Genomic DNA, 12,952 nt, shown 5'->3' with positions numbered 1-12,952 from the left:
GATAAAGCCACATGGGGCTCAAACGCCCCGCCATCGCAACTGAATTTCCATGGCACTTTCGTGTCTCATGCTGCGCCTTTGTCGGCATTCGAGATTGAGTCACTTGTTTGTTATGCGCCTACTTCCCTCTTAACCCAGCTCCAAAATCCGATTATCCATAACTTGCCCTCAGCTAGAACCGGTGACTCCAATCACTGGCGAACAGTCACACTTCTCCCGACCTCTAACCGCATCCTCACCCCCCCCCCCCCCCCCCCCCCCCCCCCCCCCCCCCCCCCAAAAACCTCCGCTTTGTCGCATCAGATCGCTTCTTCGCGATTTCTCATAGGGGGGCTCACAATGCCCAAGGTTCACTTGTTGGACTATGTCGCCGGCAACATTCGCAGCCTGGTGAACGCCGTCGAGAAGCTTGGATATGAGGTCGATTGGATCCGGTCGCCGGAAGATGTGTCCCAAGCAGAGGTATGTATCACACAGCCCCCAACGCGGATAGGAATACCCAGATAAAGGAGAGAAGCGATTCTTTTTTGGAAGTGAGAACGGGGAGGGCTTGGGTGAGGAGGGCAAAATGAATGAATCGACTTTTCTAACCAGGATATCTAGAAACTCATTCTGCCTGGGGTAGGCCACTTTGGCCACTGCCTCTCCCAACTCTCCCAGGCAGGCTACCTGCCCGCCATCCAGAAACACATTGACGAGGGCAAGCCTTTCATGGGCGTGTGTGTTGGCCTGCAAGCGCTTTTCGAAGGGTCCGTCGAGGACCCCGACGTGCCCGGGCTCGGTGTCGTGAAGGGATTCCTGGGCCGCTTTGACGACTCGACCAAGTCAGTTCCGCACATTGGCTGGAACAGCGCCAGCACCGCTGGCCAGTCCATGTACGACTTGCGCCCAGACTCGAAATACTACTACGTCCACACATACCGCTTCCCCTACGTCAAGGGCCAGCTGGAAGACCAAGGATGGACCGTCGCGACAGGCACCTACGGCACGGAAACATTTGTCGGCGCCGTGGCCAAGGGCAACATCTACGCGACGCAGTTCCACCCGGAAAAGTCGGGCGTCGCAGGCCTGCGAACTCTCCGCGCATTCCTCAACGGCCAAGGTGCCAAAACCCTCGGCTCGCCGTCCTCGACGCTCGGTCAAGCCTCTTCCGAGGCCAAGGACGGCCTCACCCGTCGCGTCATAGCCTGCCTCGACGTCCGCACCAACGACCAGGGCGACCTCGTCGTCACAAAGGGCGACCAGTACGATGTCCGTGAAAAGAACGACACCCGCGACGTCCGAAACCTCGGGAAGCCCGTCGAAATGGCCAAGAAGTACTACCACGACGGCGCCGACGAAGTCACCTTCCTCAACATCACATCCTTCCGCGACTGCCCCATCGCCGACCTCCCCATGTTGGAAATCCTGCGTCAGACATCGCAGACCGTCTTCGTGCCGCTCACCATTGGCGGCGGCATCCGCGACACCGTCGACACCGACGGCACAAAAGTCTCGGCGCTGGAAATCGCAACAATGTACTTCAAATCGGGCGCGGACAAGGTCTCCATCGGGAGCGACGCCGTCATCGCCGCGGAGGAGTACTACTCCATCGGCCGCAAACTCTTTGGCAACACGGCTATTGAGCAGATTTCCCGTGCGTACGGGAACCAGGCCGTCGTCGTCAGCGTGGACCCCAAGCGCGTCTACGTGCCAAAGGTGGACGCTACCCGCCACAACATCATCGAGACCAAATTCCCCGGCCCCAGGGGCGAGCCGTACTGCTGGTACGCTTGCACCATCAAGGGCGGCAGGGAAACACGGGACATGGACGTCGTCGAGCTGGCGCAGGCGGTGGAGGCCATGGGCGCCGGAGAATTGCTGCTGAATTGCATTGATAAGGACGGCTCAAACACCGGCTTTGATCTAGAGCTCATCACCCAGGTCAAGAATGCTGTCAAGATTCCCGTCATTGCCTCAAGCGGTGCTGGCAACCCAAGCCACTTTGAAGAGGTCTTTAGCAAGACTACCACGGATGCTGCTCTCGGTGCCGGCATGTTCCACCGCGCCGAGTATACAGTTAAGCAGGTGAAGGATTACTTGAAGGACAAAGGCCTTGTAGTGAGGCAATTTGAACAAGACCTGTCATGATGTAGATGAATAAGGCGGCATACTTCACGTTTGGCATGTTTATTTAGCACTTGGCCCATATTCTGGGGATCAAAAGATTATTTTATTCAATGTCCACCAACTCCTCAATGATACCAGGATTCAATTCGTGTGTCCATGATGCTGCGACCTGCTTTTCCGGTAGGTATTTGATACAATCAAACTAAACCATTCTTAAATGCTGCAACGCCACCGGATATACACATTTCAGACCAACGGTAGACAAACTAATAGGACACGAAAGGAACCAGAAAGAAAAACATAAAGCAGACATTACGCCAGGCTAACAATCCCATCTGCCCGACACTGGAAAGCATTTTACCGCTCATGGCCAAACTGCAAAACAAAGAAAACACGGCAAAATGGCTACGAGCCGAAAAGAGAGAGGCAAGAGGGCAAACGGGTTGGGCAACTCAAGTCCGGGTTCGAAACAGGAAATTCTAATGTGGCCAAACTCTAGTCCAGGAGACGATGGATACACAATCACTCCTAGAGTTCCATGCCCATAAACACCCACCGTTTGCTCGTAAAATCGAGGCGATTTGCCCAGTGGTCTAGAGTAGTCATTTCGAATCCAACCCACTGAAGGCTCTTGGTCAGTTCGTGTGCTTCCTCAATGGGTATACGGCGATCAATGCAAGTCACAATATGTGCGCATTCCAAAGGGCCATCAGCGAGTTCGATAAGAGCCATAAGACTAATAGGACGAATCATTAGAATCAAGTTCAGTCATCGCAAAGCATCGAACAAAGGGAAAGGATAGCTCACGCTTTCTTGAGATCTCGTCCCATAACGCCTTCAATGTCGAAAAAGACAAACAAGGATTTCTCCTGTCCGTTATTTGCCACGAAGGCTCGAAAGCTCGCACCACCAGCGTAATCCCAAACTTCCATCCAAGCATCGACTTCAAATCCCCGAGACTTGATGTCCATGCTCTGCCGGAAGACGTCGGATAACCGGCTCTCTGGTGGCGGTGTTTGTAAATAAGCACCTGACAGGCCGGAGCCATTCATCGACAGGTTCCTCTCACCGTGGAATGCTGCCTTCATGGTCTCACAAAAGAATCTCTCACATTCTTCCCTGATCGTGAGTGCTGCCCCCCCTCGTCGCTCCGGGCGACGGTGGCCCGAATTGTCGCGCTTCTTGTTCTTCGGAAGAAGCGCGAGCTCGTTAGACGAAGTCAGCGCGGCGAGGGGGGGGCTTGTTGGAGGAGAAGGTAGTCCTGAGGTAGGGACCTCAGGAATACCACTCCGCCCCTTGAGATTAGTCAGTATAACGTTTCGGTGAAAAAAAAAAAAAAAAAAACAGTGATGATTTGAAGGCAGTCACAACTGACCGAACCACATGGGATATGGCATCGTGAAGCCAGAAAAAGTCTTGGAGAACATACCTGCAGCCCCGGTAGTGCAGTAGTGGATGCCCTTAAGGTGGGCAGCTGAGTCGACAATGTAGCAGGAGGCAAGGACGTTGACTCGGGCAACGACGTCCTCGCCGTAATTACTACTACAATTCAAATTCTGGTTACTTAAAAGCGCCATTGTTATCGTTGTTCCACGATTACTGTCCTGAGAGGGTTCGATGGATTCGATGGATTCGATGTGAGGTCGTCGCAGGCAAGTTGACTGGCGACGAAGTGGCGACTGGATTGTGCAGTAATGTGGGCGTCAGATGGACGATCTGAATCGAGGAGGATCTCGTAAAATTGGTCGGTGAGACAAAGAGGCAATCGAGACAAGATTGGAAAGTGTGCTGCGAAAGGCGGCTGCTTGGAAAAGCGAGGTTGAGATGGATTTGTGCTGTGCAACGTGTGTGGATTGGGGGAAGAAAAGCAGAACTGCTGGTGTCGGGGGGAAGAGCGGTGACAAGTCACCTGAGACAACTCAACTGGATCCTTCCAGTCATTTCGTGGCGGACCACCGCCAGCAGTGAAACGCCATGCACCATCCGGCCGGATTAGACGGAGAGCGGCGTAGCCCATGCGAAACTCTGCATCACTGTCTGCAATGGGGGTTTCGTACTGTGCATCCGACATGATGTCCGTGCCGAGCACAAAGACGCAGCACTTCCAGCCCACTATAGACCAGCTACTGGCTTGACAGTCGCTTTGTCTTTACAGTCCGCCTCGTGTCAAAGGCACTGTCTGCAACCACGTGCACCAGACACTTTCATCTCTGGCCTGGAGCCTGTCCGCCAAGCCCGACATGGCCGTCGTGGTGTCGGCGTTCCGTCATCGTGTCGCCAATTGTGTGAATGCAAATTGATGTGACTAATTCTGCTGGAGTACAAGGCTGGGCGTGAGGTAGTACGGAGTACTTATGTCTCCCAATCAATCGTCGAGTCCAATACTCCGCGTTGTCTGAAGGAGGGTTAACCTACCGAGTACGTACATGAACCGGACTATCTCAGCGGCAACTACCTAGGTAATTAGGTGGGCACTTGGTCGCTGACTGGCGCTGACTGGTAACTGCACTCGGAGAGGAGATCACAGGCTGCGCGGGTATTAGTTATTAACCAATCCGAAACACTCCAACAAACGAAACACATTTGAAATTTTCGTTTGGATCTGCTCTCTGAGGGACACCCTGTCAACCGCGGCAAACGGCATGGTATGCGGCACCAACCTGTGTAGCAACTCGTGAGCTTGGTGACCATCTGCAGTTTGTCGGCTTATACATCAGCATTGTCACTCTCAACGCCACATTGAGTAACTCTCCTCCTAACACAACATGAATATCCACATCATAGATTCCACCACCACATACACTGTATATACATTATGTTCAGTTTGAGACAGTTCCTTTCCATCCTCTCTCATTAGGATTACACATGCCTTGCGCTCAGACTCGCGAATGCATCTGGGCTGTGTCTTCCATTGGTCCAAGCCATATCAAGGCCAAGGTTCATACTGTCTCTGCTAATATGCTTATTTGATGCGAAAGGATCCGGCTGGGTCGTGGTTTGGTTCATATACGCATTTGTATTCCCAGTTATTGGCTGTGACGGACTGCGTGGTTGCTGGTTTGCTGTGGGCAGTGGCTGGGTAGATTGAGTGTAGATAGCCTGATTTTCTGGTATACTTGGAGTTGTAGTATTCACATTCGGCTCCACGGCTGCAGGCTTGGGAGTGTATTGTCCAGGTTGATTAAATAGCGCCATTATCGAAGCCTTGTCATGTCGGGGTTTCTGGTAGTACGACTGTTGGGTTTGCTGAACGGCATACGATTGTTGGACAAACTGCTGTACTTGCGGCTGCGGTTGATGCATGGTGGTAAAGAAAGGGTTCGATGATGTCGGAAGCGGTTGGGGTGATGCACTCAGCAACGGCGACTCGGCAAAATTGGATTGGGCTTGTTCCGGTATCTGTATAAGAGGCGGAGATGCTATTCTCGTAGGGGATCGCAAGAACGGATTGTTGGCAAACCCTCGTGCCGTTTTGACGGTCAAATTTTGTGGCGGTGGGGCTGGACTCGACGGTTGGGAGAAGAACGGGTTGTAGCCGGTCTGCATGGGTTGTTGGAGGGAAGAAATCGGCTGCGGATATGTCATGCTGCTCTGGAAAGTCACGGTTTGATAACTTTGAGGGCTGGCGGGAGCAGACGGCGACATGTACTGCTGGTACAGTTGCTGCTGCTGCTGTGGCGTTTGTAATTGATGTACTCCATTAGTCTGGGAAAAGAATGTCGGATGAGATGTGGACGTTGACACATGTAGACCCTGAAACGCCTGACTGAGTTCGACTGGCTGCGAGGGAGCTCCGAAAGGATTGTTCGTGCCATTGTATGAGTTTCTATTATGCAGCGTCCCTGTAGACTGGGCGGTTTGAGGTTGTGCAGGCGGTATCGTATCAAAGGGATTCGTAGATGTGGTGGATGACGTTGTTGGCCTATCAAGCATCGGTTTCTGTGGAACGCTTAAGCTCAGCCCGACCCCAGCTGAACCTGAGTGGGAATTCAATGGAGTCATGGACTTTGTGGCACGCAATGTAGGTTCTCGAGACACTGGCATAGGTGCTGGAGATTGATTTCTGCCTTCTCCTAGTCGGACCAAAGCCTCAACCGCCTGGTCCAGATGACCGTTGACACCCTTGAGAACAATGGCGTTGCGCTGAGGATCCTGGAACCCCATTTCATAAAGTCTTGTCAGTTTCTTGTCAGTTTCATCCGGCCCGACATAATCGACCGTGGCCCCAAAAAGCCTAGAAGGTTTATTTGGCAATGTCGGGGACGGCACTGCGCTACCACTCGAACTGCTTATAGCTCGCTGGTCCTTCTTTACGCGAGATGTTAAGGGGAAAATAGACGAAGCTGATCTGAATCCGAATTTTGTTGAGTTCTTGGGCGGTAGCGGCGGGGGTGTACCTTCGTCGGATCCCCGGCTTTGCGGCATGCTAGACTTGGCGGCGACATTATGAATGTACTTCTGGCGAATAAAACGTTCCATGGCAGAGTCCGCCTCGTCCGCGTCAATCGGTACCGGTGCTTTTCGACCCTCGGGATTGTAAATCTGGTTCGAAGTAACGTTGCCAACTTTGCGCATATTCTAGAACACTCTTGTCAGTCATTCCACAGCAGTCAGGTCCCATGGTGTAGAGCCGTCGTAGCGTACATCAACCTGCTCGTTGGACCAGCTGTCCATACTCAGCGACTTGACTTTGGAGATATGAGTGCCTAGCTTTCGGTGTATCGCGGCACAGCGCATACATAGAAAAACGCCCAACTACGGACTGATCAGTATCGGGGGAGATTCGAGCGCCGGTGGGGATATATTCATTTCATACACTCCATGATGCCCAAGCTTCAAGCGCGGTTTGCGTCAGTAAGCAGGTTGACCAATTCAAATACATGGAGAAGCTTGAACAAACCTGGGTTCCTCGCGTGACAGTCTGCGCATAAGTTGTTGCCCGGGACTTTGTGTACGAGGTCTTGGAGGGCCTTCTCATTGCGCGCTTGCTGGCGCTTACTCAAAGCACTGGTCATGGCAAGGGAAGATTATACGTTATGGTATTGTATGGTATGAAGCAATTCCAAGAGCCCTGCTGCAAGCCACGTTGAAAGTTGGATATCTTGCGAAAGAAAGGAAGTAGAACGACGAAAACCAAGATGGAGAGCAGTCGCATGCGAGAAATGATGGAAGTTATTCGAAGACCATGGCGAGAAGGTAAAAGGACGGACAGGAAAAAATAAAGGGTGAAGGGCAAATGTCAGGCGAGGAGGCAAAGAGTCCAAGTTGGTAACAAAAGCGACACAAACAAAGAGATTGACAGAACGCTGTGAGTGCACCTCTCGACTCCCGCCGCCGTTGTGATGTCGAAAATGACTTGAAGGTTGACGGATGGTCTGGCCGAAAAGGAGAAACATCAAGAACGTCCTGGTCTGGTTAGCTGCCGTCAAGGGTTAGACCAACATTCTCAAGTTGAAGGGTCTGGTGCGTACTCGGTGGTGGGGTCTCAAACCCAAAGCATCAATGGCGTTCGGCCCACAGTGGGGGGTATGGGCGCACGTCCAAACATCAGGACATCCAGACCTCTTGACCCTTCTATGTCTGTCTGGTGGACTGTGGCCTTCAACGCCACAGGTGAGCCGCGGCGGACAGAGCAGACAGCATTTCAGTCAAGTGCCTCAGTGTTGCCAACCTGCTGCAACACTGAGCAGTCTGGGTGAGACTCCTACTTGACCCAAGTACTTAAATAGCCATCAATGCATTGCCTACTGAACCGTGCGCTGGCTGTTGATCCGCCAGTCCCGGCTACCGCTGGCACCGCTGGCACCGGCAAGCACTAGGCCCGACTCGATACACTGAGACTTGAGGCTGGACATCTTGTTTCTTCAGCGCTCACTGACTCCACCATATGTACCGTGTCGCTGGCCCAGTCAACATGACATTTGTTCGAGAGGCTGGGGGGCATCATTGTTTCCTTTCAGGATCTCAGCACGGCTTTTCGAGTGGTTTCACCTGCCTGAGGAGCGTGTCGGGATGTTTCTCCGTCTTGGTTCAATGACTACACGGCGTCCGACACGGTCCGGTTGAAGGAGCGAGTCAGCAGTCAAAGTTGGTCAAGTTCAAGCCGGAAATGCTGCGAAAAGCCCCGGTTGACTGATGCTATTAAAAGGACAGCCCGTCAAACGTCATCAGCTTTTGTCCCATGCTGACACAAGACAAGGCTGTCGTCAGTGTCGGCAACAAACACAAGCAGGTTCGGTTTGGACCGCGAGACACGAGACCCGCCACGTTGTTATTCCTGTTCCGCCAAGCTCCGTAGCTTCCCGAATCCGGGGCAGTTACAACATTGAAGTCATCAAATAGGATGGTACTACTTATAACTACTCGGTAGTTGCCTGAGGTGGTTCGGCGGGGAGAGTTGGCCCGCACCTCCATCCGTACCTCCGGCCGCGCCTCTAGATGCCGCATGATGGTGGTCATTCGCGCTGTGGCTGAGCCAATTGTGGCCCTCAATGGTGTGAAAAGTGCAATGCGTACAGGTTGGCTATTTTGAAGCTATATGAGAACCGTTGCTCAGATCATACAGAAGTAACATAACATGGCCGCAAGGCTACACGAGGCTCCCCTTGAGCAGGCCGGAGGGGCACCTTGAAGGTCAAGTCACATTTCAACATTCCAATGTTGAATGCTGCATGTGGTTGCACCGCGCGTGCGGTTTCTAAGTGCCATCTGGTGCTGGGCTCCCATGCAGGCCCCTGGAACTCCTCCAGTGCTGGCTGGGTCGGCCGCTGTCACCTGGGGTCAATCCCAATGTCAGATGGCAACATTGAACTGTGCTAACCCCCCTTGGCCAAGTCAACTCTCCGCAGCCCTGTCCGCGACGCCCGACTTCGTATGATAATGCCTCGGCCACCCAGCCTGCATCAGCTTTGCATCTCTCCAACATTCCCTGCATCTCCGTCAGGGCTTCCTTAGCCTCCGAGTTCCCCAGCAATCGCGGGTTGCCGAGACCGACAGTGACGACAGCCACGGTTTCCGCCTAGCCAAGTCTGACCCTGCAAGTCATGCAAAGTTGATAAAAAGGCTCCTCCATGTGCTCTTCTCAGAGGGTGCATTCCAGCCGCGCTCTCTACCACCACCATTAAAGTTGCTCTTTCTCGCGCTAGAGCCACGGTGCCACGACACCCATCATGGCCGGCATCGAGAAGCTCGAGGTCCACAGCAAGGTAATAGACACCTGTTACTCTCATCTCCCCGCGCCAGTGTCGCCCAGCGCCGTCCAGCATCGCTTCTTGAACCCGTTCTTAACTCCAAACAGTCCTACATAGTCCGATGGGTGAGGGTCGACGAAGATCATACCCTCTCGTGGAGTGTGCAGCCGAACAAGAAATCAATGTGAGCCAGCTCAAAATAAAGCCGTAACACGGCATAAGATACAAAGCGCCGTCTTCGCTGACAATACTCTATCACCAGTAACTTCGGTATTGTTAAACATCCAGGCAGCGGCGCAACGACAATACTCTCCTCGAATGGCGACGTACTCGATGGTGCTCCGGTTCAAGGAACCACGGATGGCAAAGGTGGTCGATTCCCCAAAAAGGAGACTACCGCGCAAGACTTGTTGATCAGCAAGGGCTTTATCCCGATCTCCTGGCATGGGAAATGCGAAGCGGACAAGGTTTCTAGAGGCACACATGATGTTCATACGGGCCAGGGCGGCATGTATGGCCTGGTTTTCGACAACACTTTTTCCAAGCAAACCTCCAAGACAGCTACATTTGTTGTTCTCACATATCCAACTGGCGCGCCACCTCAGACAACTAACCATTTGCCGAACCTGCAGTTGCCGAATGCTCAGAACAGCCAGTCTAGCTTGGGAAAGCATGGGAGTCCTCATAATGAGAATGGTCCCTCGACCTCGGTAGATAGTCTTCCAAGTCATGGCCGTGCGAGGGCGCAATCTTCAGCTGGAAAGAGTGATGTTACCGGAGCCTCTCCGAACTATCATGTCGGTACACTTTCAAAAAGACGGCGCAAGAAGGGACAGGGCTATGCTCGCCGCTTCTTCTCACTGGACTACTCGACTTGCACTCTGTCATACTACTATAATCGAAACTCGTCTGCCTTACGGGGAGCCATCCCCCTCAGTTTGGCTGCCATTGCAGCAGATGAGCGAAGAAGGGAAATCAGTATTGACTCTGGTGCCGAGGTTTGGCATCTGCGGGCACCAAATGACAAGGAATTTCAGGACTGGGCACGGGCGCTGGAGCGAGCTAGTCGCCTCGCTCGAGGTCTCGAGACACTGACAAAGCCTTCAAAACCTAGTTTGAAGCTCGATGGCCATGTGCCCAGGAGGACACAAGATCCGTGCCACAGTGAAACCGTTGAATGGCAGCAGGTTGAGACCCTTGTCAGTCGTGTTGTGGGTACGCGCGATGCTCTCCGCAGACTGACAAAAGAGCTCGCCCAGTTGCCAAAGCCTTCGCCAAACGGACAGCTTCTTTCACCCGGCTTTGGAACCCCCAACGAGGAGAACAAGGACGGTTATTTCCCTCCGACGGTGGAGAAGAAGTCGTTCTGGAAACGAAAGTCTAGTGCCCCATCCCTGTCAACCTCTCCCATTCAACAAACCACTCCGTCAGCCCTGGCTGTGCCTTCACTTGCCAACGCCACTAGCGGTGTGGAAACCGTGACCCGTCAGGCGTCCAAGAGAAGGTCTCGCGGAGTAGCTCAAGAGGAGAAGTCCCTTTATGATCACTGCCAGGCCCTACTCTCTGATCTCGATTCTGTCGTCTCCGAATTTACTGCTCTGATTGCCAACAGCAAAAGACGTCGTTTGCCGCAACCCCCATCCGCTGGGGGTGCTTCCCGCATGAGCATCGAAACGACATCTACAGACGAATTCTTTGATGCCGAGGACGCGAAGTCAGGCGTCGTCAAGATCGATGGCAGCGAAGACGAATCCGCCGAGACCGAGGCTGAGGAGGAATCTATTCACGAAAGCTCATCCATATCCTCAATCGAAGACGAAGAGGGAGTTGGTACAGAAGGCACCGGTGATGTTTACCCTGTCAGGCCGAAGAATCTCACTCCTCTCCCCCTTGACCAAGCCGTAACTCGAAGAACCGGAATACCGCCAGCGCTGGTCCATCCACCAAGTCTTATCGCATTCGTTCGCAAAAACGTCGGAAAGGATCTTAGCACGATTAGCATGCCCGTGTCTGCTAACGAACCCATATCGTTGCTTCAGAAGGTTGCCGAGCCACTTGAATATGCGCAGCTTTTGGACAAGGCATGCAGACAGAAAAGCCCAACAGAACGACTACTCTTTGTTACGGCCTTTGCCGTGTCTCGATTCAGCGGCGGTCGAGCCAAAGAACGAGCGATTCGAAAACCGTTCAACCCCCTTCTTGGTGAAACATTTGAACTGGTCAGGACAAACAAAGATATTCCGGGGGGGTTCCGACTGCTCGTGGAAAAGGTTCAGCATCGGCCGGTGAGGCTGGCCATGCAAGCCGACTCGGCAAACTGGTCGTTCTCGCACTCACCCGCTCCGGGGCAAAAGTTCTGGGGAAAGAGTGCTGAAATTACCACCGAGGGCCGCGTCCGAGTTGTCCTTCGCTTGACAGACGGCAGTGATGAGCTTTACTCCTGGAACGTAGCAACCATGTTCCTGCGCAACGTTGTCATGGGTGAAAAGTACGTCGAGCCCGTAGGATCAATGCACGTAGCCAACGACACCACCGGCCACAAAGCCAGTGTTGAGTTCAAGAGTAAAGGCATGTTTGGTGGCCGCGCCGAGGATGTCTACGTGACTACATTCAGCCCAGACGGCAACGACACAGGCAGCGGCCTCGTGGGGACTTGGACTGGTGGCCTTAAAACCATTGGCCCCGGTAAAGCAGCTAGCGAAGAAATCTGGGAAGTTGGCGAAATGGTGGACAACCCATCTCAAACCTACGGCATGACGCTCTTTGCAGCGCGTCTCAACGAAATCACTGAAATTGAAAAGGGTAAAATGGCACCGACAGACACACGACTCCGCCCAGACCAGCGTCTCGCTGAAAAGGGGGAGTTGGAGGAAGCTGAGAAGTGGAAACATAGACTTGAGGAGGCACAGCGTGCTCGGCGCCGAGAAATGGAGGACAGGGGAGAAGTACATCGGCCCAGGTGGTTTGTGAAGGCGGACGATAGTCCCGACGGCGAGGAAGTATGGAAGATAAAGACGGGCAAGGATGGGTATTGGGAGGAAAGGGCCAGGGGGAGTTGGAGCGGTGTACAGCGGTTATTTGATGTGCCCGAGTTATAGACGGTAGTGTTTTTCCCTCTTCTTGGGTAGAGTGGTTGAGAGTACATGTGTTGAATAGGGCTCGCTCCCTCGGTGTTCTGCGATCTGACATAGCATTACGTTCAGCGGAGGACGTCTTACTCTGCATACGAGTGACGGTTCATTTTTATATAAAAGGAGACGTAGACGGTGGCTGTGACCCACTGCATGTCCATCAATATGTATTCCTGCTGCATAGAGCCGATGGTTTCCCCAGACGGCAACCATTGCATCTTAAGCCATTATGATTGTGTTTCTCTGAATGACTGAAAATGTTACAAAGGTTATTCACACTCCGAGACGGAGAGCCCACACTCGGCCCAGAGCATGGGAAATTTAATGCTTGTAACACCAGTGTCTAACGGGGCGAAACGGCGGGATAATGCCCTTATATTTCAGAAAAGGCGTGCGTAACGGAATACTTGGCGTCGATTACATGTTTGCCGACTATTCAAAACATGTTTTCGATCTGGTGGCACTTGAGGAGACTTGATGCCGGCTCTGCAAGATTGACGAAGCGATAACCTTTTTTGGCTA

The 12,952-nt window shown here is 53.0% G+C and overlaps 5 protein-coding genes across 6 annotated transcripts; 2 read left to right on the top strand and 3 right to left on the bottom strand.

Annotated features, from left to right (window-relative positions):
- The first annotated feature begins 289 nt into the window (after positions 1-289).
- Positions 290-2,231, top strand: HIS7_1 (Histidine biosynthesis bifunctional protein hisB). The gene is made up of 2 exons (XM_066118963.1): positions 290-462; positions 604-2,231. Exons 1-2 carry the CDS (start codon positions 340-342, stop codon positions 2,128-2,130), a joined length of 1,650 nt encoding a protein of 549 aa, XP_065976485.1. The 5' UTR covers positions 290-339; the 3' UTR covers positions 2,131-2,231.
- Positions 2,232-2,637: 406 nt separating this feature from the next.
- J3458_005725 (uncharacterized protein) lies at positions 2,638-3,197 on the bottom strand (the record flags this gene model as incomplete). Its single annotated transcript, XM_007810744.2, has 2 exons — positions 2,638-2,845; positions 2,917-3,197. 2 exons carry the CDS (start codon positions 3,195-3,197, stop codon positions 2,638-2,640), a joined length of 489 nt encoding a protein of 162 aa, XP_007808935.2.
- Positions 3,198-3,688: 491 nt separating this feature from the next.
- J3458_005724 (uncharacterized protein) lies at positions 3,689-4,180 on the bottom strand (the record flags this gene model as incomplete). The annotated part of the gene is made up of 1 exon (XM_066118962.1): positions 3,689-4,180. The coding sequence occupies one exon, from the start codon at positions 4,178-4,180 to the stop codon at positions 3,689-3,691; it is 492 nt and encodes a 163-aa protein (XP_065976484.1).
- Positions 4,181-4,968: 788 nt separating this feature from the next.
- GTS1_1 (Gtpase activating protein) lies at positions 4,969-6,783 on the bottom strand (the record flags this gene model as incomplete). Its single annotated transcript, XM_007810745.2, has 2 exons — positions 4,969-6,687; positions 6,754-6,783. The coding sequence occupies 2 exons, from the start codon at positions 6,781-6,783 to the stop codon at positions 4,969-4,971; spliced, it is 1,749 nt and encodes a 582-aa protein (XP_007808936.2).
- A 1,727-nt stretch (positions 6,784-8,510) lies between these two features.
- On the top strand, positions 8,511-12,685 carry OSH3_1 (Oxysterol-binding protein 3). 2 transcript variants are annotated; one of them, XM_007810746.2, is made up of 3 exons: positions 8,511-9,314; positions 9,407-9,483; positions 9,562-12,685. In XM_007810746.2, exons 1-3 carry the CDS (start codon positions 9,279-9,281, stop codon positions 12,395-12,397), a joined length of 2,949 nt encoding a protein of 982 aa, XP_007808937.2. In that variant the 5' UTR covers positions 8,511-9,278; the 3' UTR covers positions 12,398-12,685. The 2 variants fall into 2 exon arrangements, with proteins under 2 accessions (XP_007808937.2, XP_065976483.1); XM_066118961.1 differs by having other exon boundaries at positions 8,511-9,483.
- The last annotated feature ends 267 nt before the right edge of the window (positions 12,686-12,952 follow it).

Source organism: Metarhizium acridum (genome assembly GCF_019434415.1).
Source record: "Metarhizium acridum strain ARSEF 324 chromosome Unknown scaffold_31, whole genome shotgun sequence".
Classification (NCBI taxonomy): Eukaryota; Fungi; Ascomycota; class Sordariomycetes; order Hypocreales; family Clavicipitaceae; genus Metarhizium; species Metarhizium acridum.
This window is presented reverse-complemented; position numbering and strand designations above follow the sequence as displayed.